Here is a 27738-nt window from a genome sequence, read left to right on the forward strand (position 1 = left end):
ATATCCTAATTAAAGATTATGTAACGGGATAGACTCAGAAAAAATTATGGTATATAATATACATAATCTGACAAGTTCATGAGGTAATAAATTTCAACGAAAACTTTATCATAAACAACTCTTGCCGAAGAAGAATAAATGTCAAAATAGATTTCAAATTTGAGTGACTCATAAATCTGGTAAAAGCGATGCATACTCGGTAGGTGAGTTTCAAGAATTTAACTTTGTATTGTAGATTTTGAATGAAAGTGGTTAATTTTAAACATTCTAAAATACACAAACATAATTTTGTATTCTGGTTATGTACTTTCTTAACATTCTCACGAATGTTTTACAAGTCTATGTTTCTTAAATGTTAATCAACAAAATGAAAGCCATTCTTAGTCGAAATATTCTTTTAAAGTATGCAATATTTATTTTATTTTCCAAACACTACAAGGATTATCATTAACATGCAACAGCGCAACATATACTAAACTGTTTGTACGCAAATAAGCTTAAAAACTCAAACTTATATAATTATTAAAATACAAGCGAAATCATTTAAGATATATTCTCTTATTTCATGTAATTTTTTGTAATTCATCCATGCAATAATTTTTAAGCACAATTTAATAGCATTTACGAAAGCCTGTTCAACTGAAGTCAGTACAGAAAAGATTGTCATTTTATTTAATTATAATTAATATTTGAAATTCTGATTAAAATTAGAAGCAATTATTGGTGCAGAGTTGTGCAAAAGGTGTTAGAAGCAATTAAGGTGCAGTATTGAAGGTGCTGATAATAGAAGTAACCTTGGTTTGATGACTCTGGCATTGACTACGGTACTGGATCTGACAGAGGAACTTTTGTCGATTCAGGTGCTTGAACCGACTGAGAAGTTGGTGCTGATTGCAATGGTACAATTGCAGGTGCTGTTTCAACTGATAAGTCAGTAGAGAAAAGAAAAAAAATGGAATTATTAAAGTTCATGGATACATTTTCAGCAATAAATACAATCAACTATAGAAAAAATTAAATTTAAACGATAATTTAACATGAATTACAAATTTGCAAATATTAGTTTGCTTTTAAAGGTGGATAGCTTTTTAAATACTTTTTTGGAATTTTTATATATCTATTTATAATATAAATTTCTCATCAAAAGTTTAAGCATAATTTGTCTTTTGACTCTCATTATTAACCGTGGAATGGAAAATAGGAATTTGATTCCACATTCCAATTGAATTAAGATACTTATTCTTCTGGTAAAGGTGGAAATTACTTTTTCTATGTTAGAAACCTTGATTTATTTTAGGAGCAGATACCATACAGTTTGGTGCACAGGTACAGTTTGCTGTTTCAATTCAATAAATAATTTTCAAAACAATATGAATTAAACTTACTCTATGTTTATTAGTGTTAAGTCTTTGTCTTTGAAATGGAAAGCTTCATTTTCGAAAACCAATTCAACTTATGTACATATGGGTCACGTAAATGTTAATTCTGACATCATGGGCCCACCACCCTCTTGTTGGTATAGCGTGAATGTTTGGAGATGAGATGCCAGTTCAGGTATCGCCCTCGTTATCTGACTGGACTTCATAATTTCGAGGTCCATTTCAAAATAAAGCCTTAGTGTAGCTTTCAAAACGGATATTAATGTAGCTATACTAAACTAACTCCACATTTGAAACAGAAGTAGTATAGAATTAATTAATATGATTCTCTCTTCCCTCCAAAGTTATGCAAGAAAAATAAGATGAACTTATTGTTTTCATTCTCTTTGGTTTGTTTTAAAAGATAGATATTTTTTTTGAATTCCCTTGTCTGTTTATAGTAAGCTATTCCCTAAAAGTTTGTGTAGTATTTGGCATTTAAACTCGTCATTAACCTTTTAAAGGAAGAAAAAGTTGACTCATATTTACTCTTTGTCCTATTCATTCGAACAAAAATTTTGATACTTGGAAGAGAAGTGACATCATGGCCAACTGTTTACTCATTAGTATGGTGTGGAAGTTTGGAGAACGAATACCTATTTTCTATATTATGCAATTTACAAATATTAAGACAGTTTAGGATGAGCTATCATTCGTGTGTAGTTTGCCATTTTCATTCAAGAGGTAATTTTCAAAAGGTAATGCTAAATTGACTCCACATTTACAAAGGAAGTAGTATTGAATAAGGAAGCAATATGATTCCTTATTTCTATCCAAAGTTATGAAAGAGGAGTCTTTATTTTGTAGTCTTTTGGATCTTTGATATATTTTTAATCAAGATTATATAATTTGGTGAATGCATTTCTTTTGACCAAATGGTATAATGTACATAAAAGAAAATTTTATTTCTCGCTGGAGAGAATACAAACAAAGTAGATATGAGGCTTTACAACCGACAGAATTATTATTATGTAAATGAACAGGCAATAATTCGATAATTCACACGAAAGTAAGGAAATGTTTTTATTTATTTAAGTAACAATTTTTTTACGATTGATTTTTACAAATAACTTTTTCGAAGTACTTAAATTATTTATATATCCTCTCGATGTACTTAAGACCACACTTCTTTAAGCATTCTTTATAAAAAATTTACATTTTGAATTTAATTCTATGAAAAAATTAAAGTCCTTTTCTTCGTAAATATTAGTAATTTGCTTAATCATTTAGACCCTAAAATTGTTATTAAATTCATTTTGTCATTTTATGTATATAATTATATATTAGTGCTTTTTATTTTCTATTTTATTGTAATATTTTTTCCCTTAGCTTACATCAGTTTTAATTTTTTAGAAAGTTATTTCTACCAACGAAAAATTCAGTTTGTGCAAATTCTATAAATTGCATTTGCAAAATTAGTACAGGTGCATTAGAATCAATAGCTAATACATCCCCACTCAACAGCCATATCGTTCGTCTCACCTCTGACTCACTGGAGGGAGAGTCTGTGGTGAAAGTTTATAAGCCAGTTAACAGCTACGCTACTCGAGCAATTTCTTTTGCATTGTGGTCATGTTACTGGACTGTGAACCACAAGGTACCAGGTTCTATCCTCGCTAATCGCCAATTCGTCGCAGTGTTTTATTTTCAATAGTTGAAGAGTAATCTTACAGTACATAAATTGTATGAATTAGAATACATTAATTTAGTTTAAATTAATGTAAAAAAAGGTTTATTCACCTTGTGGATAGTTTCCATAATTGTAACCAGGGTATGGTGGGTAGCCTGGATAAGATGGATAATAGTATGGATAATTGTATCCTTGATATGGATTGTATCCATTTTGTCCTGGAATAAGTCAACAAATATTTAAGCAATAAAATACTTAAGGAAATATAAGTAGATATAGTAGCGAGATTAAGACTAAAATATTTCTCAAAGAATATAGAAATTAGTATGTTCAAAGAATTGGGATGTTCGCAAGAGATTTTTAAGTTCATTGAATTTCTGAAAAAATAAATACGATATGTTTCTAAAAAGATAGGTCTAAAATAGAAGGGAACAATATATGAAAGAATATAAACTATTTTAATTATTTTCTTTTGTACTTTGGCATATTCAACTTCTATCTTTGAATTAAATAATTAGTATATGATATTGTGTTTTCCAATGAGATGTCTAAATAATTTTGAAAAAATTCACCATTTGTCTACTGTACTTTGAAGTTTCCATTAACATTTTTCTCATTATATGCAAATTTCATTATTATTCTATCTATTTTCGTAATTTCCATTTACTTTTAATTTTTTAATCATTAATTTATTTGATTTAAAAAATTTCCTACACTTTTTTTCAAGTGGAAATTTATTATGAAACGATTTTGGATTTAGATATGCAAATTTGAACATTTATTTAATATATCAGGTTGGTAATTGACGGAGTACTAAATGGATCCGAATAAAGAGCGTTAAAAGCATAGTTTGGCCTGGATATTTCATTGTTTGAAATTATTAAGAATTGTATGGATAATGGAAACTTTGAAAAGCATTCGATTTGCTCTCTAATCTTTTACGTTTTATTTAATCAAGTCTGATTAAATTTTGAATCAACGCAACATTTATTTGAGGTTTGAAATCATATTTTTGAATCATGATAAGATAAAGAGGACAGCATAATGGATACCACTTCCTTTCAAATTTCCATACCTTACCAACGGAAGAACGCTTGAGTTTCACAATTAAAGTTGAAGCACACCAAATTTGCATTCAGGGCATATGTTTGATGGAATCCAGTTTGAATTATTAATTCTTTATTAAATTAATTCTATTTAAAAACCGAATTCGAAGATTTTTTTTGTTTCCTTTTTCGATAATTAAGTCAAATGTACCGATTTTTATTTAGTTAGTTTTAATATTAAAAAAATTTCGATTACTTTCTTGCATTCCTTTCATTTACTTTTTAAAAGTTATATAAATTGCAGAGAAATATAAAGAGATGCTTACTCTACGTTAAAATTTGAAAAAAAAAAATTCCCGAAAAAAGAAAATTACATTACATTACTTTACATATTGGAAGTAAATGTCTATCTCTAATCTTTTAGAATTTAGAGGTTATTATAAAAATTATTGTTTCTTTTCTTGATTACACAATAATTCATTCGATAGCGACGATTGTGGTCTGGGTGAAATGACTTGAAGACACAGGTTGTCTTTTATGGGGTTTATTAGTAACATCAACAACAAAAGGCACGTGATTACGCCAAAGTGTAGAAGGCCTAGAGAACTACATATAAAATTTCTCGGGAAAAAGAGAGCCGAGATCGCACTCCCCCTAGTACACGAGTGGTACATGATTGGCAGCTAGCTCCGCCCAGGAAGATCACGTGGTTAACTGAATTCTTAACAGTTATGTCTCGATTAGAGTGGATGCCTTGTATATAAAAAAGCGGAACAAATAATATCAGAGAGTTTTACATAAACTCTGTAAATAAGAGAAGCATTTCTATAAATAAAGCTCTGTTTAATAAAGCAAAGTAACTGTTCTTTTCAATGTTCAATTGAAAAAAAAAATCTTACCATTGCCATAAGGGAAAGGATACAGTGGGTAGCCCGGATAGTTATAAGGAGAAAAGTAGTAATTTTCATAAGGGTTAGGATTGTATGGGCTAGAACCTAAGCATGAAAATATTAGTAGGTTAGTAGTAGAATATACTTATATAATAATACAATCAATGACATAAAGATAACTCTAAATTGGTTTGTATCCAAACAATTAAACAAAAATATTTTTTGAATAAATGTTTTACCATGCTTTATATTAAGCGCAGTGATTTCTTAGATCGCATAGTACATTTTTGATGTGTGATATCTATAACTTTAATTTTGAGCATTAAAATACTAAAATACGTTCATTCTTTAATATAATATTTTTACTTCCATACTTTTGCAAAACCATTCTTCCCTTCCATACTTTTTATATACTATTCTCAATTCAACAACTTCTTAAGAATTTTTTTTAAAAAATATATTTTATCAAAATATGTTTTTTAATATCAAAAATATTTATCGGGCATTTGCAGTTAAAATAAAGTGTAAAATAAAAAAAATAATTAAGAGAAAAAATAATAAATAAAAAAAAGAATAAATAAAAAGTTTGCTTTACGTGGTACGGTGATCTGACTGATCGGAGTTGTAGGTTTCGGCTTTTTGTGATAATTTATTGAATTTGAAACCTTGTTAAAAACAATCCACAAAAAGCTATGAAGATAATTGAAAGGGCGCGCAAGATATATTCAAGCGACTGGAGAAATCATGAACGGAAGATTAAAATGCTTCATGCTAAAAACTACACATTTCTTTTATTATTTGTTTATAGATAGATATCACAGCAAATGCTCAGTTATTTACAATTTTCATGGAATAAGATATTTGGACTTGATATAAGAACAAATCAAGTTTACTGATCCATCGAATTACCTGAATTTCTAGTGAATTTCTCTATAGTGACCAATGTCGTAGCGAGGGTCATAGGTGCCCGAGGCGTTATATAATGCTTCCGCTCCCATTTGTCCTCAGTTATTCAGTATATATAGACGGCGCCCGGGGCAAGGACTTCCTTTTCGGTTCTTCGTGACATTTTTATTTCAAAAACAATGTAAACGCACTAATGTTTTCGTCTCGATGATTCCATAAGGCTAGTATCCGAGATATGGATACCTCTTTTTCTCCCCTCCCTCAGATTGCTACAAAACTGAAGGTGATCTTTTTTATCTAATCGTGAAGCAATTAAAAAAGTAGTCGATGATATCTCAAGTAGCTAGTTTAAGGAAAGTATCTAGCTGTGCCATAAAAGCTAGCATTAGGATAAATAATTTTGAATGCTTCACAAATTGATTAAAAGTATCCATTTTCCTGCCGAAGCTTACTTTCGAATATTTTTAATCGCTAATGGATGTAATGAATTCAGTTTTTAAAGCTAATTTTATTTAAAATTTTGGGATCTCTTTCTACATCTAAAAGTAGATTTTAGAACAAGATATTTTTTTTTTCGATTTTCTAAATATTGAAAAATATCATGAAGTTATCGTAACAATGTTGTTTGGAATTTTGTAGTAATAAGAGGGTAAAAAATAAGCACTATATATCCACAGTTAAAGGATAGAGTCGTAAGTTTATACTTCATTAATTTGAAATATCATTATATGATTCATAGCCTAGCCATATGATTAAAGTATTCAATATTCTGAGAAATTATCCATAATTTAACCTGTAAAGAATTTAACCATTATCACATTCTCATTAAGATATTCAATTATTTAATATTATTACTTGCGTTACATAATTGATCGACATTTCCAGAATTCACAAATTTTCTATTGATACTTCGTATATTTTGATACAGGAACATTGCATTGGTGCTTTTACTGGTGCATTTTTATTCTGGAACATTGCATTGGTGCTTTTACTGGTGCATTTTTATACTGGAACATTGCATTGGTGCTTTTACTGGTGCATTTTTATACTGGAACATTGCATTGGGGCTTTTACTGGTGCATTTTTATACTGGAACATTGCATTAAGCATAAGAATGGTGGATTTAGGTATTTAATGACCCTAGACTACACGAATAACCATGCCCGTCTTTTAACAAGATAGCCAGTTTCGTTTCAAATCAACACAGTTCTTAATATGTCCATAGTTTATTTTAAATTGACATTTTTTATTAATTTTGTGAAGATGTATTTGTTTCAGTTTATATTTTATCATTCCAGGTCACCGGGCATCTAAATTTCAGCAAATATTATTGAAAAGATGTCTGGGTTTTAAATATATTCTAATAATTAAATGGACGTGATGAAACATATAGGAACACAATCAATTATGTATGATAAATTTTTTTTATTGTATTAATACTTTCCCTTTCCTTTTACTTTTATTGTATTTAATACTTTCTATCCGTGTGTGTAAGATATTTTAATGAAAGGACAATTTTTTAACTATACAATCAATTGTAATAAATTAGAAGTTAAAGAAGGCTTTTGGATTTCTTGTTATGCTTTTCAGTTGAAAGGCATTTCTATGATCTGATAGGTATTTTTATTTCTCGTATATTCCCTATATGTATGAGATAATGTATGATATTTCAAAGTCGTTGTCCTATATTTTGAATGCGTGAAAATGTCATAAAAATGTTATCAAGCATTTTGTACTAAAAAAAAGACAAAATATCAAATTCGAAAAGTGTAATTGAATTACATTTTTTATTTAAGCTGTGATTTATAAGAGGAATAATAATAGTTACAACAGGAATGAAGCAAAAACAAAAATGAATTTTAAAAAATCGTTGGAGTGAAATATACATTTTATGTTATGTTCATTTGATTCTATTGAAATGAAAGACTTCAAACTCTTATTCAACAAAACTATGACAGGTCTCCCAAATGTCTGGAGATTACAGCAATATTTTCTTTCCCTTTCCTTAAATGCGATTAATCGAATATACGTTTGTTCATTAAAGATGCTCGACCAAATGGGCTTGGAGAACAAAGAGCTTTTCTCTCAAAACATATCCGATCATACATTTGCTTCGCAATCCCTTAAGAACGTGGTCCGTCATTCTGGTTTTGAAAGAGAGAGGGATTTTTTTTTTATCTTTGAAAAGGAAACTCGGGCTCCCGAATGTTCATAGAAATGAGAAAATTAATGCGGTATCATAAAAAGTAATTAATTCATTTTTCTATTATTCATTTTTAGTTTCTATCAAGCATTAATATTAGTTAATCACAACTGTTATGTCGAAATAAGGAAAAATGGATTGTGTTCAATTTTAAAGTTGAATTTATTGAGCTGTCTACAGCTTACCTCACACACATACATACGAAAGAAAACATAACACAAAGAACAGAAAAACATCTTGCACCTCCCAGGGGTTTGGTATGCCCAAAAAAAGATTGCCATCTAAAAGACAAGTTCGTCCTTTGCATTTGGAACTGGATCATTTTGAATTACCAATATAATCAAAGATTATCAGTGTTTGGATTAAAGTGAAAAATCATTTTAGTTTGAATAAATCAGTTGTCAGTTATCATTACCAATAAACACGGTTTTCGATTCATAAAAGCAACTAATCTCTGTAATACATATATATATGCGTCTTTCAGGACATAATTATTTTATTTCAATGTCCTGAGCTTCATTGGCTGCTTGAATGAGCTACCTTCACTAAATTAAACTATTCTAATATATCAAGTTAACAGTTCTTCAGCAGAAAAATTCTTAATTTTGAGGTATGTACTATTTCAAAATTATAACAATCCAAGAATTAATTTTAGCATTCTCTTTCTATGAATTTCACTTTTACAGACCAGCATAATATTATTCACAACGCATGAATATTTCAAAAAAATTATGGCAATTATAATATCTTGATAGAGTATTGAATTATTTAAAATTAATGATTGAATCATCTATTTTTCTTTTATCATTTTTTTCCAATAATATTTTGACTTCAATAAAAAGCAGTTTCATAGTTCGAGGAAACTGCCAATGTCTTCAAAAAATGCCTATACTCCAGTAATGTTGCATTTATACGGATTTTTGGGAAAAATGATATTGTTATTAGCATAAAATGTCCAAATCTATTGTAATGATATTTTGGTCATATTATTCAGCACATGGAGAATAAAGAGTAATATTGTCGATATACCATAAAATATTTTGTGCCAATAAGAATCAGAATTATTAATGATATTTAAAATGTGATGTATACAAATAACAAAATTTTTTATCCTAAGCAACTAAATTAAATGCACTAGCAGTGAAACGTGATATTTTACATGTATTATTGTAGAAAAAAAATATTCATATTATTGTTTTTGTCTTAAATAATATATATTTTCTCAACAACCTTGTGCCTATTTTAGATGATCTTAAGAAAATATCGAGATATTGAATTAGATACATTTGACTGAGAAACTTAGCCCTATAACACAAGATATTGCGCGATATCTTCACGATGTTTAATATTCTGAATTTCGCGAGATATCGTGTAGATATTCTAATAATATTGTTTGAATTTTGTTCCAGTAGCAATGATTTCATTGTGTGGAAGAAATAGGACTCTTCACTTTGTTAAACTTGCGGATATATACCAAGTACAAATTCTGCAATTGAAGTTGCAATACCTCCTATAAAGTATTAAGCAAATGTGTGTTTTAACCATAGACATACATTTTCACCAGTATCTCACGTTTACTTAGAATATTGTTATATATCATAAGAAAATAAAATTGTTATTATTTTGCACACCAATATTATTATCTGTGAATATTGAGAAAATTTCTCAAACCTTTTGTGAAAACATATTTTATAAAAATACTTTGAGTTTCTCGTGTCATAATAATTTTGTACGTGTTTCATTTCTAGTGTATTCAGAAGTAACAAAATATTTTATTTCGTATTACTTACCACCTCCTGCCCCTCCATATCCTCCAGCCCCTCCAGCTCCACCGGCTCCACCCGCTCCTCCTGCACCACCAAGCTGTCCTGGACTGCCAGGTTGCCCTGGACCACCAGGTTCTCCTGGACTGCCAGGCTGCCCTGCACCACCAGGTTGTCCAGGACCTCCATCTTGTCCTGGAATGCCAGGTCGACCTGGTTTACCAGGTTGACCGGAAATGGCTGCATTTCCTGGATACCCTCCTCCAACACTGGCCCCTAAAATTGAAATGAATCTTATCGTAGAATATATATTTAAAAAATATTGATATCCATGTCTATTTGGCCAAAAAAATCGAATCTGCTCACTTATTTAAACTTTTTATCACAGTGTCTTTGAAAATAGAATTAAGTATTTTGATATTCAATTTGGTATTTTAAACTGGTGTAACTTTATATGAAGTTATTGGATTATATCCTTAATATATCCTAATATCTATTGAAGTATATTCTTAAACTGTGACAATAAAAAAAAAAAAGGTGGTGAAATAAACATCATGGACACTATTTTTTTTTTCAAAAAATATACAGGCACGTTTGAATCACAATAAGAATAAATAAATGGCCTATGTTAATCCTTTATTTAAAAAGAGGTAGACAATGATACAAAATATACCATTCGCTCTAACAAAACATACTACTGAAAATGTGATTGTAATTTAGTGCACTTTTTAAATTCAATAAAGAAAAAAATCGTCAAAAGTTTAGTTGTTGATGTGATTTTGCAAGAATTGGCAAAGCAATTGCTTTAATTAGTCTAATAGATGTTATCTTAAGCATTATTTGTTTTGTCTATACTTATAATAAAGCTCAATGTGTGTGTCTGAGTGTATTGGCGCTCTACAGGTCAGACCGTTCGATCTACAGCTAACAAATTTGGCAAATGTATAACCTTGTAGGTCGAAAATATATACCTTGGAGCGATTCGAATTTTTAATTATTTTAATTAATTAAAAATTAAGCGAAATTTTGATGTTTTCCTCTTTAACTTCCGAAAATATTACAGCCCAAATTTGATTTTTACATCATATTGAAGATCAAAAAATTATATTTCTAATGATATTAATGTTTTAACCTATAACTTCCTATTTTTAATGAATTAAAAAATATTTTAACCATATTTTTCAACAATTTATTTCGTACAAAATAAAAATAAAATTTAATTTGCACGAGTACTTTAAGAGCGAAAGGGGAAAAAATTAGTTTTTATCAACGTATTGCCATCACATTAATAAAAGCTCAAATTAAAAAAAAAAGTTAACTGTTACTAGAAATTAAATCAAGAAAGGAGTAATATTCAGCACGTGTCTATATAAAATGAAATAAATATATAATATGAAATGTTTTAAAAAATAAACGCATAAAAGGTTTCTATGATTTTTATAAAATCTGCATTATTAATTCAATAAGTCAGCTTTATTTAAGGCAAATATGATATAATATATATCCTCTTAAATCAGAGCCCGACGTCTAATTTGTAAACCTTTAATAATAGAAATACATGTGTTAAAATGATCTAAATAAGGTAAATAATTATATTTTATATAATTTGACTCAATAAATGTTCTAATAAATTATTAATGTTTAGCCTTTATCTAGATCCTCTGTTTTGTGAATCATATTTAACAAAATATTCTTGAAACACCAATATTTTAAATAAAAATTGTTGAACTCCAATCAACAAAATCAATCACTAAAGATGACTAATTTATGAAATTTGAATATCACTATTTAATATGAACTGGTGATTTTAGACCACTAAATAGATGTCTGAAAGATGAGATCCAAAACAGCTCAAGACTGATTTACCTGTGATTATGAAAATGTTGGTTTTTCTAAACATTTCTATCCAAAACGTCATAAATCGATCATATTTGATAGCAGAAGATAGAAACGTTCATTTATTTATTTAAAAGATGATGTGTAAAGAATATTTCGCAGAATATGATTCCTTGGGGCAAAAGACTGTAAAAATATTTAGATTTCACAATTTTTTTGAATTATATTTATAAACCTAAACAAAATAAAATAATATTATTCACGTTATTTAAATCCTTTTGAAAATAAAACTAAAAAGTGAATATTATAATGAATCTGAGAAATTTTTAACGATTAATAATTGAGATATCACATAAATTATGAAAATTATTCTTTAACGTATAAAACTTAAATGCTGAACGATTCTGTTTTCCATATTCATATTTTTAAAAATGCTTGGTTTCAGTAAAAAAAAAAAAAAAAAAAAAATGTTTTTATATTAATTTCAGTTTAATCAATTCCACTTTAATTTTAAGTTTTACGGGAGCTGGTAATAAATTAGAGAGATACCTAGTACATTATGGCTTAAGAACTTTATAATACATTGTATGAGTGAATTATATGACTATCAAAATTAAAGCTTAAAAATATTTTAATGAAGAAACTATTAAGAGAAAAGTTATATAAAATATTGAATTGAAACTTTTATCAAGCATTAAAACTGGCGAATCATTTTGTAGCCAAATACGGTTAGTTTGTTTCTAAGAGAAGAGTTACTAATTAGGGTATCGAAATGAACTATGAGTGCCTAGCTACAAGTTCGTCATGTTTTTTCCGACTGGGGAAATATTCATAGCCTTGTATGAACAATTTGTTTACATGTATGATAAGTTATACATCTGACCTCCGACCCGCCACGAAGGCACACGGAAAAATTACTGGTTGACCACACCGCCGCAACAGCAACACTGGCGGGAACTGTGGTTGAGAACTAAGGGTGACCATCATCGGCCATGGTACAACCCTCCTCGAAGGAAGTACGTCCCGTCATCGATGGGAGGAGCCAGATCCTCTACCTATTTGTGTACCCTCCAGGGTGGCGAGATCCAACCTCCATGCCGGAAGCATCTCATCCTCGTTTCGAGGTGTCCCCTAGGGTTTTTAACATGTATGATAAACGGAATAACTTTGGCTTGAAGATTATTTAAAATCATCAAGGCGTCACTTGATTGATGTGTTGATGAGGTTCTGTAATTTTTTTGAAGAATCGCTAAATTTTTCACTGTATGTCTTGTACAATATATATGATTTTTCTTATTCCAAATTTAGTGAAAGTTATTGTTTTTGTTGACTATGCAACTTCTCACCTCCATTTTGTTGTGAAATTTGGTGGCTTGCTTTGAACCTCATTCACTAATTAAGAATAATTTTAATTTTATATTGATCATGCACTGTGGTTTGATATTGATCATATACTGTGGTTTTCTATTGAAAGTCACTCAAGAATAATATGCTCAGTATCTTGCACAAAGCGTTTCATTAGTTTATGTTATTAAGTTCGTATACTTACCAATATTACCAGAATTTTGATTATTTTTGTACTCCGGAGAATTTTGATTAAATGGAATCTGATCACTAAATTCATATTCATATACTCCTTCCCCTGGTCCAAAAGTCTTCTGTAAATATAAGTCGAATATGTCGAAATTTCCTGTTGATAAACGTTTGTTTAAAGAATTGAATGCATGATCATAATTGAAATATTTTTTTAACTTCAAACATAGGGAATTACTTGCACAAAACGTTACAATTTCACTATGGAATTTCAAAACGAAAATCAAAGAATCGCTTTCTCGATGCAGGTTTATGAATAAGGGATAAGAAAGCCAACAAAAAGTGAAAATATAATCAAAAGGGGAGTAGTGAAAAATTTAAAGTACAGTGATAATAATATTGTGTTTTTAATAATTATTATTGCAATTTGTATCATGAAAGAATTAGTTTCATTGTAATGTTAGACAATTTTTACCTTAAGAATTTCTCTATTCCCAATCTTCTTTCATCAATTTAAATTAAATTGTTGTTCATTTTCTTACATGAATATATTTTGTCTGTGTTTAACTCATTTGCATACGTAAACAGGATAGCTGGAATATGACAACTGCTAATTTTTTTCAGCCGTTGATTTTTCATCCTCGGCTCAATGAGTTTTTCACGAAACGAACAGCACATTCTATTTTCGAAAAAAAATTTATTGGTCAAGAAATAATTTTTGTGAAGTAAATAATAACATTATTAAATTAGCCGCTTCTGGAGACTACCAGATTGAGGAGATTAAAAATCTGTAAGACTTTCAATTAAATATTTTATATAAATTTGTCTTAATGCGTTCCATAGCAAAATATTCTTAAGCTTCAAATTTTGTTAGTCATATAAACATAGTATTTTAGAAATTTTACATCATTATGTTACTTGTATTTACTTCATTTTCTTCATCTCCCCCAGAAATGTGAGCTTAATTTGAAACAGAATTGGTAAAGCTTTTACAAATGCCAAAATTCTTTGCTGAAATCAAAATATTTTTTTTTAATTATGAGTACTGTAATTAGAATCGTTTAGCATTAAGGTTTTTTAGTACCAAAGAATATCTTTTTTAATTTATGCAATATCTCAATTTTATCTCCCTCTTATTCAATAAAAATTTCTCTTATTGAACATACAATTCAATTCACAACAATATGAAAGTAATTTATTGAATATAATTTATAAGACCGAGTATCTGTATAGAAATTTAAAATTCGTATTACATCAGAACATTTATTGATTCAAATTAGATAAAATATAAGTATTTATTTTATTTACATCATCTTTGTTACTAGACGTGTATGTCTATTATTAATTACATTAGCTGTTGAGCCCTAGTTAGAGCAGATATACTGCGTGTATCAAACTATATGTGCTTTAAATTACACAGAATTATAGAACTAATAATTATAGATATTTTGAAAAGCCACAAAAGCATTTTCTTGCATTCATTTTCCTAGAAAATATCATGCTCCATAATTATTTCAGTTAATTCAAATCTGTGCTGAAACTCCTAACTATCTAGGATTAGTTAGTAGAAAATTTTAACTCAATCTCTTAATATGAACTTTCATGAGTGTGTGAATTATTGATAAAAGTGCATTTTTTTTTCATACATGCGTAACGCTCAACTTCATGCATGTCAAATTTTATTTTTTATTTTATATTGAATATAATGCTGGAGAATATGCTTAAAATATTTTTCAAAATTAATTAAAAGAAAAAATAAGTTCAACGACAAAAAATAGGTATCATTGAAACGATAACTTTTTTGATGATGTAAAAATCAATTTGAGCTGCAGGATTTTCGAATATTCATGCGGAAAAACTCCAAAATTTAGCACACCTTTTAGTTAATTAAAATTCCAATGAATTTTTTTTAAATCGTCCCAAGGTGCAAATTCACATCCTTCAAATTAGTACATGTCTGCCAAGTTTGGCTACTCTACATAAAATGATGTGACCTGCAGAACACTTTAGGGGATTGAATTGAGCGAGGTTAGAACCTGGGACCTTGTGGTTCGCAGTCCAATAACATAACCAGGATACAAAAGCATATGCTCGTGTAGCGTAGTTGTTAACTGGCTTATAAGCTATTCACCACAGACTCTCCCTCCAGTGAGTCGGAGGTGAGACGAACGATATGACTTGTTGAGTGGTGATGTATTTAGTGGTTGTCTAATGGTCCTGTACCTAGTTGAGTAGCGCCAAGCGTTATGGCGATCGTGTGTGGGTGAGTGGTTGCTGCGTCAAGTGAGTATGACGACTTTTGGGTTGCTGCTGGTAGATGGTGCCACAACAGCTGTACGAAGGTTGAAGTTTCATCGTCCGAGGTCACCAATTTAAGGGAGTTGTAATGCGCGAGAATAGAACCTGTCGTCTTGTGGTTCGCAGTCCAGTAACATAACAGGATACAAAAGCATATGCTCGTGTAGCGTAGTTGTTAACTGGTTTATTTGCTATTCACCACAACACTAACATATTAATTTTTATTATATGTAGAAATAGAGATGTGTAGTTTGATAAAGATTTTAAGCTCTATTCATATTTTTATAAATTATGGAAAGATATATAGGCATTCAAGATTTTATCGTGACTTGCAATTTAAGTCAACCCTCTAAAAATATGGACTAAAATATCATTTTCTGAACTGCATTCCTGTATTTATCTTGTACAAAATAGCGGCATATATCTGATTCAAATGTAAGAACCTTATAGTTATTTTTAAAGGGTTATAACTGCAGATATTTGAACAAGTATTTAATATACCTACTACGAGGAAAATAAATAAACTGGGTTCATGTTTTTTTATCACATTAAAATTGCTCAACACCATTTTTTTCAAAGCTTTGCACTACTTTATTGTTGCGATTTTCTGTTTGTTACAATTTATGCGTTTACATTGCATAAGTGCAATCATATTTAAGATAATACAGAATCAAAAATAAATTAAAATCTTTAGGGATAAATATCATTTTTTCATTTTAATTTGTTTCCTGACTCCGTAAGGATTTTACCTTCAGATGCCAATGTATTACTTACTGATACATGCCAATCATAGACCAATTACTGATGATACCAATGTATTACTTACTGATACATGCCAATCATTGGCCAATTTCTGATGATTCCAATGTACATGATACATACCAATAATTGGCCAAATACTTATGATGCCAATGTATTACTTACTGATACATGGCAATCATTGACCAATTATTGATGATGCCAATGTATTATTTACTGATTTTTCGTTTGCTACAATTTATGCATCTATATCTGTATAGTTACTCATTCTCTGTATTCTGTATAGTTTTAAATATGTATTATAGCATTTATTATTAAAACTAGACAGAATCTAAAATTATTAAAAATATTTTAAGAATGAATATGGTTTCTTTTATTTTAATTTGTTTACTGATTTCATAGGAATTTTTAATTCAGAGACCCATGTATTACTAACTAATGTGTTAGATTCATCCACATAAGAAAAATACACAATGTAAGAAAATGAATGAATTCAAGCATAATTAAACTCTTGGATATGAAATCTGGTCATACAAATAATAATTTTTCCCAGAGAAAGAGAGAGAGAGAGCTGGGAATTCGAAAGCGTTTTTCTTTTATTTTCATTTATCTAGTCATCAATGAAGAAATTATCCATAATAAATAATATAAGATAATAAAATAATATAAGATACAAACAATGATCATTAAATATGTAGAGGAAAACATCGTTATGCAATACCCGAAACTTATAGAAAGATAGAAAATCTTACCCTTGCAATTTTTGTAGAAATATTTTATAAAATTCATTATTACATCCAATTTATTAATTGAGTTAAAACGAGGCTGGATAAAAGATATTATTAAAATTCTTTTATGTTATTTAATTTAAAACGAATGGAAAAAGTATGAAAAGCTAAATGAGCTTAATTTTAACATTTCTGATACTAATATTCTATTGAAAATTATTGTGTTTATATTAAATATTTTTTACTTGCTTTGTTATAGCTAAATATTGAAAACTAATTACCAATATTTAAATATCTCATAGCTATTTTGAGTGGTTCATTCAAATTGATAGATAGGCTGGAAATAATTTATATGGGTTACAGTATTTATTTATTACAATGAGTTGTCAATCATACAAATAAGCCTTATTTATCAACAATTAGTTAATTATTATTATTAACTATAAATTATATTATTAACTGTTCTCTTACATAATGATTAAAGTGACACTATTTGAAAGTAACAGGATATTTTTTAAACATATAAGAATAATTTGTTTTGTAATTAGTTACTTAGGATACTTAATATGCATTTCAAGGGAACATGTTATTGTTTATCAGAAAGAGATAAATAATTTAAGATAAAATGATTCTTTACTGGAAACAAGATTTGTAACTCGGAGGCGAATCCAAATGACTCTAAAAATCAAATATATGATAAATATATATCATTTATTGACTTTAATGCCATGCAAATGTTTCTCTTCATGCGATTGAATATTTTGTCAAATACATGCACCCAAACTAGTTATTATGCAGTTATATTGTGTAGAAAGCGAGCAATATTTGCACATGTTTTGAATAAGACATGAGTTATCGCACTTTATGATCATATTTAAAAGAAGAATACAAAAATTGGAATTGGAGAATCGAAAAGAATAAGCATAACTTATTCATATTTCTGTCTGCCATTTTTTTTCCGTGTTTACAAGCCACCTCTGTAAGCAAAATACGATTTTTCTGTGTTTAGTATTGTAATGAATAGAATCAAGTAGGCATCTTAAAACTTTTTTATTTTGATTGATTTGGCTCTAACTTTGATGTATTTAAATATTATAATATTTCGTAACCGTTCGCTGCACAAAATTTTTCTTCTCTGCCTTCGAAGCATTTTGCAAATTTGTATTTAAATGTCCAAATATGAAACACAAAACACGTTACAGCATAGTAAATCTTTTGAAGTTTAATAAGTCTTCCAGGTATAAACTGTAATAAATCTTCTAAGGTAAAATAAATCATCCAAGTATATAACGCAATAAATCACCACAATAAATCTTCTGAAGTATTATTTACTATTATTAGGGAATATTTCACAATATTACTAAAATCATGTACCGAAATGCAATATCTTCCAAAAAACTTTAAACAACATACTTGTATTTGACTTTTAATCTGCTGCCTTTGGCAAATAATGATTGACATAGCAAAAGCAGCGCATTGATATAACCGGTAAATAACGACTGGTTTGCCAAGAGCATCTCTTTCATGTCACCGAATTTAAAAGTGTAAGAATACATAACAGATTTAAGTTATTTTGCAAGTAGCGCTTTTGACCTATCTCATCAACATGAATTACTCGTAATGTTCATTAAGATTTTACAATAAGTATGTGCCATAAGTCACAACAATAACAGCAGCAACAATAATAATTGTAAACATGTGTGGCATTCATTATTAGATTTTAAATTTAATCATCTTTAATTTTGATTTCTCGTTGCCGGAGTCCTGGCATAGGGGTAGCGCATCTTCCCCGGGTTCGAATCCCGGTTCGGGCATGTTTGTTCTATATCTGTGTTCTTTCTGCGAGGTGCATGAATGAGCCCCCCTGTAAAAAGGGGTTGCGCAAGCGAGTGTGTGAGTTTCATCTTCATTTGAGCTAGAAGTCAGACTTCTACCCTCGGGTGCTCAGGGGTCATTCCCCTCAGAAGCTATTGCACCCCCTTTCCGTGGTAATGCGGACACGACATCATCATCATTTGATTTCTCGTTAACATTCACATACAATGCTATAGTTTTAACACTTGAAGTAAATAAAAATTGAATTTTTAGAGGTTACATAACTCTACTAGCTTCTCTTTTGATACAACAAATGGCGTTACCTTATTAACATCAAAGTATATTTCCCATGACACCATGATCCTTATTGGGGGTCATTATTCGATTGTATTTTAATTGTTTTTTTTTCTTTTTTCCGATTTCTTGTCTGTTTAGTCTTGTGAAATGCGGAACTTCTGTTGCTGAACTCGTTGATTATTTTCCTCTACCTGATAATGAAGCTATAAAGAGTCTCATCCCTCAGCAAATTCAAAATTGGGGCAAAATTCCAATCCAAAATTTTTCGGTTTAAATAAATCACTAATCGGCATCGTGCTTTTGGTATCACTTATCACTAAACCAACCAATGATATCTTATTTATATTTTAAAGAAATTTTCTAAGTACGAATAAAATAAAATTCTATATATATAAATGCAATTCCTAATGATTCCATTAAATTCAAATTACATTTATCTGAAAGGTGTTTATGAAATCTATGTATTGTTTTTACTTTCTGTGTATTTCAAATTTGGATGAATCTTCATATTTCATATTTCTCCGAGTTCAGAAAATGAATTTTCGCTTTGTGTTTGTATGTGAAAGCGTCTTGAGCTAAGTGGATGAAATTTGGTATATGAACTTACAACCAAATTAATAGATTTCTGTCAAGTTTTGAATGAAATATATTTAAAGGTAGTCTGTCTGGTTGTTCGAGTACAAATGAACTTGACAGCTACAAAACGGAAGAAATTTATGTAGATAAAATTTGATGCACATATTTTGTATCTAAAATATAGAATCTTATTAAATGTTGAACAAAATTTGTCGAAGGGCTGACTATCGGTCTGTATTTTCTCACGCATATAAATGCTATAACTCATATATGTAATTATTTATATCAATGTAATTCGATACATGAACTTGTGATAACAACTAAAATTCCATGTCAAATTTTGGTTCCAGTCATTTGGAAAAAAAGACGTCTAAAATATGTATTCGCACTACACATTTATTAAAGATACTAGATTCGAACCGAAGACCTACATTTCGTAACCATTCATTGCCATTTCCACGCAAGATATTCACAGCCTTACCAAGGTTGAAGTGAAGGGGTTAATTAGAATGTTATTGGAAAAGATAAGCGAAAGTTTCGGGGAGATTATTCCCATTATTATTAAAGAAAAGCCAATTTTAGTACTATGAATAACAGAAATAATTTAATATAGCTATGTTAATATTTATCTTAAAATCAACAATGTAAATTATTTCACGTGCATATTCATTTATTTGTACAGAAATCTTGTTTCAAGATTTCGTGATGACAGTAAAATAATTTTTTTAATTTATTTCATATAATTCTGTTTATACGTGGACAGTGACCTCATACGAGGTATTGTAGATATTAAAGATTGGATTGCATTTTTTTTATTTTGCTTAGATTTTGAAAATGTATGATTTCTTTAAAAATAACTTTCATTTCCTGTTTTGATGAGACAAACAATGTTGGCAATAACTTTTTGCCGGTTCTTGTTGATGTTTCAAAATTTAATGTATTCTTGCTCCTGGTTACTGATTGGTTATATATTAAATGAAATGTTTGAATAGCTGCAGTTTCCATTGCATCATCATTATTGTGAAATTCTGTATGTTTGATGTGAATCATTTTAATGTGGTAGTGAATTTGCGTTCTCGTGATCATTCTATTACTCCTGAATATTTTATTACTATTTGTTGAGAAATCTAAATTCAATTTTCAATCTGATTAATTCGAATACTCGCCCTTTTTCATTGTTTTTCAATTTGTTTTTAAAATCTATTGGCAATCAATTTCAGTTTTCAATAGTTACCGATCGGTTATATGCTAAATTAAACTAATAGCTGAAGTTTCCAGTGCATCATCATTACTGTGAAATTTCTGATGTTTGATGTGAATCACTTAAACGTGACGGTGAATTTGTGTGTTCGTGATCATTCTATTATTCATGAATATTTTATTACAATTTGTTGAGAAATCGAAATTCAATTTTCAATCTGATTAATTCGAATACTCACCATTTTTTTATTGTTTTTCAATTTGTTTCCATAATCTATTTGCAATCAATTTCAGTTTTCAATAGTTACCAATCAGTTATATGTTAAATTAAATTAATAATTGAAGTTTCCAATGCGTCATCATTACTGTGAAATTTCTGATGTTTGATGTGAATCACTTCAATGTGACGGTGAATTTGTGTGTTCGTGATCATTCTATAATTCCTGAATATTTTATTACTATTGTTTGGGAAATCGGTATTCAATTTTCTATTCAATTGAATAGTTCGAAAACTGGTTATTTTGTATCGTTTCCCAATTTGTTTATATAATCTGCTTCCAATCGTAGATTTTAAAGAAGTACAGAGTGGTTTCATGTTTCAAAAAAGATTATGATTAAAACTTGTCTTATAAAGAGATTATTACCTACCTTGAAATTATTTACTGCCCTATAAAAAGAACAGACACCGTCTACTAACATGCATAATTTTTGACGTAGACAGTAACAAACCCAGAGCTCGTTCGATACTAGAGCTCTCCAAGACAACTGGATTTATACTATTTCTTCATTAAAACAAAAGGCTTACTCAGCTGTCCTCATTTTTCTAGAAAGAATTGATTTGTTTTAAATTAAAATATTTAAATTTAAAAACCCCCAGAGAAATCTGAATTCTTAGCCAGGAAAGGCATTCTTCAACTTCAGTTTGTCCTAAAAATTATTATTTACTGTCCTTATTATTTCGAATATACACGATAACTACAAAACGAAGAGAGCTAGATAGATAAGATTTGGTACACAGGTTTAGCATCTATAGTGTAGAAACCTGTTAAATTTTGAGCCAAATCCAACGGTGGGTTAATTGTCTGTCGGTCTGTACTTTCAGAAATATGTAAACGTGATAACTCAAAAATAAAATGGCTTAATATATCAAATTTGATACAAAATTTTGTGACTACAACAGTAGTTTTGAGACAAAGTTTTGTTTCAATTGATTGTAAAAAAAGCATCTAAAATACAAATTTGATTTTACCGCATGCCGGGACGGCATCATCAAAAAACTCGCCAAAATTTTCACGATAGATTCAGTAAAAATGCTAAATTCAGGCCAAAATTTAATATTTCGTAACTATTGTGCGCCAATGTCATACAAAGCATTTTCTGGTATGACAGGTTTATTAGAGGATATGCGAGAAAGTTTTGGGGAGTCATTCCCACTAGTTTTTATTTTATGTTGGGTTGGACATACAAAACACACTAAAATATTCATTTCAAGAAGTCAGATCAAATAGGAGTTGGGCACGGATTTGTAACATTTTTTTTCTCGTTTAAATAAAAGACTTTTTATTTAAGAGAAAACATTTAATAAGAATGTTATAGGTATTAAAAAGATTTATACAATGAATTTTCAAGTTTTAGGATAACTTTATTAACTCAGGAATAAATTTTTAAAAAATGAAATTTGGAAAAAAAAAATTTTAGTTTGAACGAAATTTTTGTCGTTCCGTTTAAGTATATTTTCCACAAAATTATATATTCACCAAAGGTTTCAGATTAATATCTAGATTATTTTTTGAACAATTCAACTTTGCCGAAAAAAACACTCATAAAAAAAAATGTGTATTAGTTCTTTTCTATCGGCCGGAATTCCTGGACCGAAAAAAAATATTCTATTCAGAAACATTTCTGCGATTTAGCATATTTTTATAATAGGTGATTTTTGAGAAAAAGGATATTTAAAAATGGCATATGATTTTTATCCAATTTCCTTATTTCTTATATAGTTTCATTTATTTTTTATTCATAAATGTTAATATTATTCAGTTGCAAGTAACGAATACTGGTTACGATTTTTTTACAATCCATAATTGAACAATTTCTTTATATATCTTAAAGCTTAATTTTATATATAATCAATTTTATATGGCTTGTTGTATTTTATTCATTTTAAAATATAAAGTATTTATCAATAAAAAAAAATATTTTCAATAATTTATTTTATTGTACAATATTTTTTTTTTGTTGTTTTACAAATGTAAAAACTCATGCACAAAAAATAGTTATTCACATTGTTAATTTCTAATTTATTTATTTATTTAATTAATTAATGATTCTAGTTATTTTATTATTAATTTATATCTTTTAAATTTGAATTCATAACATTTTGATAAAAATTTATCAAAGTTATTAAGCACAAAGTAGTAAATGCAAAACTAAAATATGTGAAAAATAAAAATGTTAGAAAGTAAATTATATATCTGATTTGGTAAATTCTTAAGAAATAATATTCTATTTAGAAAGGAATCTAACTTTGTAATATATGATAATAAAAATTTGCTTTTAAGCAATTTTTTAACGAAGAATTTGAAAAGTTAGTGGCAAGAGAAAATAAATAGCGAAATATAAATATGTTATATAGAATTTAACTTATGTTTTCGAATATTTTATAAAGTTCTGTGAGAAGGAGCGTAAAAATAATAATAAAAAATTGTGGTATTTTCAATATTATAAATTTATCAATTATAAAGAAAACTGAAAAATTTTAGAAAATGATTTTCAATTTTTTTTTATTTCTTGTAAAAAGGAAAAAAAAAATTCTTCATATTTTTATAAGAGCTGCTTTTTATATATTGATGAAAATTTCCACTATAATAGGAGTACAGAAATTCAAGACTATTTATAATGTTTCAAAGCTATTTCATGTGCAATATATCTTCTACAGTTTTGATTTTCCTAAAATCCAGCGGAATTGGTCTACCCGATATTGTCATATTCCCAAATAAAGGCTTTATCAACTTCCTCCCAGCATAAATTTGTAGATTTTGTAAAGTACTCAGAATTTTATTTTCATAGTCCATCAAATGCAAGTATTGAAGGTTCATAGCCAAAATTTAATATGCAATTAGCATTTTTAGTAAGGACATCAAAGACCAAATTTTATTTATATAAATCGTTCCATTTTTGAGTGAAAGCTTAAACATGTATACAAAATTGGAGACCAACAGATTATCAAACCATTGGCGGATTTGTTTCAAGGCATGATACAGATCCACATTTCAGGTGTTAAAATGAAACAAAATTTCTTTTATCTAGTTCTTTTTTTCTTTATACCAAGTCACTTGTACTCAAACAGCAGAGAGACAAATCTCTCGCTAATCAATCTAGAAATTTGGTTTAAATACAGCATGCCAAATTTCATCTATCTAGCTATAAATGTTTTTGAGTTATCGAGTTCACAGGCAGGTGGTCTCAATTTTAAAAATGCATTTTTTAGACTAAAGAAGATCTGCAAAACACGGAAATTCTTTAAAAGCTTGAGATGTAATTTTTTTTAATTATAACACTTTCTCTTTGCATACTGAGATTAAGAAAAGGCAAAAATTGACGTATATCTGCTTCAAAAGCATATTATTTATAATAGAGTGAATGTTAGTTTATAATATCATATAAACATTATTCAAAGATTTTCAAAATAATTTGCAAGTTAGATATTCTCTTTTATATTGATTACATTTTGCATACAAAATTTTCCATACGATATTATTACATGAGCACATAAAATGTTTCAAGCAATTTCAATATCAAAACCGGATTATACATTTTTAAATTAATAATATTTCACTTAATTATTTATCTAACCTTTTTATTTATTTTTTTCCAACTTCTCTAAAAATAATTAGGAAGGTAGTTTTCTGGTTTTGGAGAAAAAAAGATTTTGAAAGCTCTGGAAATCTTTATCTTTAAATATTTTTTTATTATAGTTAAAAGTATTCTGCTCATTCAGTAAGAGAATTTAATGCTAATAATAAATTTTAACTTACCCTCTATAAATATTGACACATAATATATGCATAGAAAAAGGTTTTGGAAACAAGTAGTAACTACCCGGAAGAGAACGCTTATGAACGAAAATAAATTTTGGTAATATGCTCTACTTTTTGGGAAATATTTTTTTTTTCTTAAATTGTTGAACTGTTGGCGACTTGAGAAGAACTTTCCATTTGCTTCAAAACCTCTCATGTATTTTCGTTTTATGAATATAAAATATTTTGCATAGAATGTGCGTTATCGGTAATCGAAATCACTCTAACATCTACAGTCATTATACACTTTTTAATTTGAATGTCATTTATATTAAAACAAATATGATAATGCTAATAAGTTTCCATTTCCGATATCTAGATATTCGTATTTGGCACATAAAAATGGAATTTTGACATATATCAAGAAAATATATGACGTTATATAAAACTGTAACAAAGATCTTATTTAGGTTACGCCTTTTAACCTTAGATGAAATTTTATTTTGGAAGTATCTCCTTAAATATAAAGATTTAAAAAAAGCAAAAAAAGTGCAAAAAAGTTGGAAAATTTTGATAATATCAATTTAATTATAAGATTGAGAAACGTTTTAAAAATTTTATGTTTTTTACATGAAAACTGTTTCGGAATGGTTTAATTTAAGGGAATTAAAATACCTCGCCTGTTGATAAAACAAAATCATTTTTACAATAGACAGTTTTCGAGTGTTCAGCCTACAATTACTTTACAAAAACAAATTATGTAATTTCATAATTCTAAAGGGTTTGGTTTATTTCTTGATTTAACTCCAAAATACATTACAAATCAAATTTTAAAAATAATATATTGGCATTGGTATATTTAATATTTTCTTTTTAATTAATAACATGATTAATTTCTATGATGATCATATAGGAATAAAATTTTATTACGATTTCAAAACAAAGTTTAAGAATATTTCTTATGATTGCTCACTTTTTTTTATGTGCCATTCGGTTTCTGATTAAAGCCATTTTCTTAAAACATTTTTATATACGAAGCTTACAAATAGAAAATATTATAATCGTCTAAATAATTAGACTTGAGATTTAGAGATTTAACTCCGCGCTTCGGACTTCTCTGAGTCCGAAAACACAGTTTAAAACTTATGATTGGTTGCCTGCGAACAAAATAATAAAAATATGCTTTGATAGATTTTCCAGATGAATAAAATTTGGTATATGGTCTTGTAGATTTTTATAAAATTTTGAATGAAAACCATTCACAGGGTGTCTGTCTGTCCTAGTCATAGAAATCATATAGAGCCGAATGGACAAAATTTAGATACTAATTTTTACACAAATACAATAGATTGTTATGGGTAAATCCATAACAAATTTTGTGTCATATTTATTAAAAGGTTGGCCATCTGCTGTTCTGTTGTTGTGACTTATAAAACTTTACAAGCCCGATGACAGTTATCTGTCAGCGATTTAAGCCGAATGAGCGTCTCTTGTCTGCAATTCTATATTTTCGCATGTATGAAATGCAATAACTCAGCTATTATTATTAAAACTGTAGCTCTGTGCAAATTTTGGGTTCAATCTGTCGAAAAAAAGGCACCCAAACTGTATTCTTCATTACGGAGCACAAAACGCTCATGTATGGGACTCAGAAAATAAAATCTGCGCACTCGGGGTGTTCATTGTTTTGCCCAAAGTCCACAGTTTTATAGGGAGGGGAGATAATACTTTTATTGGAGATAGAAAATATGTAAGAAATTTTCGTGAAAGCTCTCTCAGCTGTTTCGATGTAAGATGAAAATTTTGTCGAATTTTTTTTGTCAGTTATTTAGTTTGAACTAAATAGTAGTTTTCACGTTTTTAATCTCATTTTTTATGAGTGGATTATTTTTTTTCGCATTAAAAATAAGTGTGTGTATTACAATCACATCTATGAGAGAATATATGTGTTGAAATATACCAGACAAATTTGAAATCTGTTTCAATTGATTTACGGCTCTACATTTTTTGCACAATTTTTTTTTCAGATAAAGATCTCTCTCTCTCTCTCTCTCTCTTTTAAATACTCAAAGGAAAAAAAGTACTAAAATTTCTGCAATACCTTCTTTGCATACGGCCATTTAAAGCTCAAATTATATTATCAGTTCTGTTTTTTAAACTTATGAATTGCATTATCAATTATTATTCTAATGCTCTGGTCCGAGTTGTCGAAGTTTGGATTATGTTTTATGATGGTTTGGATTATATTCTATGAGTGGAATAAAATATTTAAATCGTTTGAAAAGTATATTCTCCGGTTGCTACAAATACTTCCTTTGAGAAACCTCATTGCCTATTTATTATATTAAGCAATTAAATTTTTATTATGATTCTATATGATCTATATGATTATGCGTAAATTTATCAAATAGTTAACTATTAAGTTTCTGAGTCATCTGGTAAAACATAGACATCAAAAAGTACAGGGGGAAAAGAATTCAATTATCAATAAAATAATATTTTTAAGCATCAAATAAAAAAAAATTCGTCTTATCAAATTTAAAAATTTTGTAGGACATCTCCTCTAATAATAGTGCTAAAAACATTTCTTATAAACTATAAATAAAGAAGCCATTTTTACCAGAAACTCCTGAGCCGATAGCGCCCAGTAGAAAAAGTATAAGTTGTATCTTTGTCATTTTTCTTACCAATTGAATGAATTCCACTAGACGCTTGTGCTTATATAATGTTACGACCGTCGTGAGTCACGATGCATGAAATCGTATTTATTTTGTTTATGTTGATCCTAAAAATTTAACAAACGCAAGGTAGAAAATGAAAT

At 28.6% G+C, this 27738-nt stretch overlaps 1 protein-coding gene across 3 annotated transcripts; it reads right to left on the reverse strand.

Annotated features, from left to right (window-relative positions):
• Window positions 1-17: 17 nt before the first annotated feature.
• LOC129972345 (cuticle collagen 2C-like) lies at window positions 18-27604 on the reverse strand. Of its 3 annotated transcripts, XM_056086448.1 has the most exons (6): window positions 27538-27596; window positions 13242-13382; window positions 9884-10132; window positions 4994-5089; window positions 3159-3266; window positions 358-923 (listed from the first exon to the last, which is right to left on the reverse strand). In XM_056086448.1, the coding sequence occupies exons 1-6, from the start codon at window positions 27593-27595 to the stop codon at window positions 820-822; spliced, it is 756 nt and encodes a 251-aa protein (XP_055942423.1). In that variant the 5' UTR covers window position 27596; the 3' UTR covers window positions 358-819. The 3 variants fall into 3 exon arrangements, with proteins under 3 accessions (XP_055942425.1, XP_055942423.1, XP_055942426.1); XM_056086450.1 differs by lacking the exon at window positions 4994-5089 and having other exon boundaries at window positions 18-923; XM_056086451.1 differs by lacking the exon at window positions 13242-13382 and having other exon boundaries at window positions 365-923; window positions 27538-27604.
• Between the last annotated feature and the right edge of the window lie 134 nt (window positions 27605-27738).

This window comes from Argiope bruennichi, chromosome 6, assembly GCF_947563725.1.
Source record: "Argiope bruennichi chromosome 6, qqArgBrue1.1, whole genome shotgun sequence".
NCBI lineage: Eukaryota > Metazoa > Arthropoda > Arachnida > Araneae > Araneidae > Argiope > Argiope bruennichi.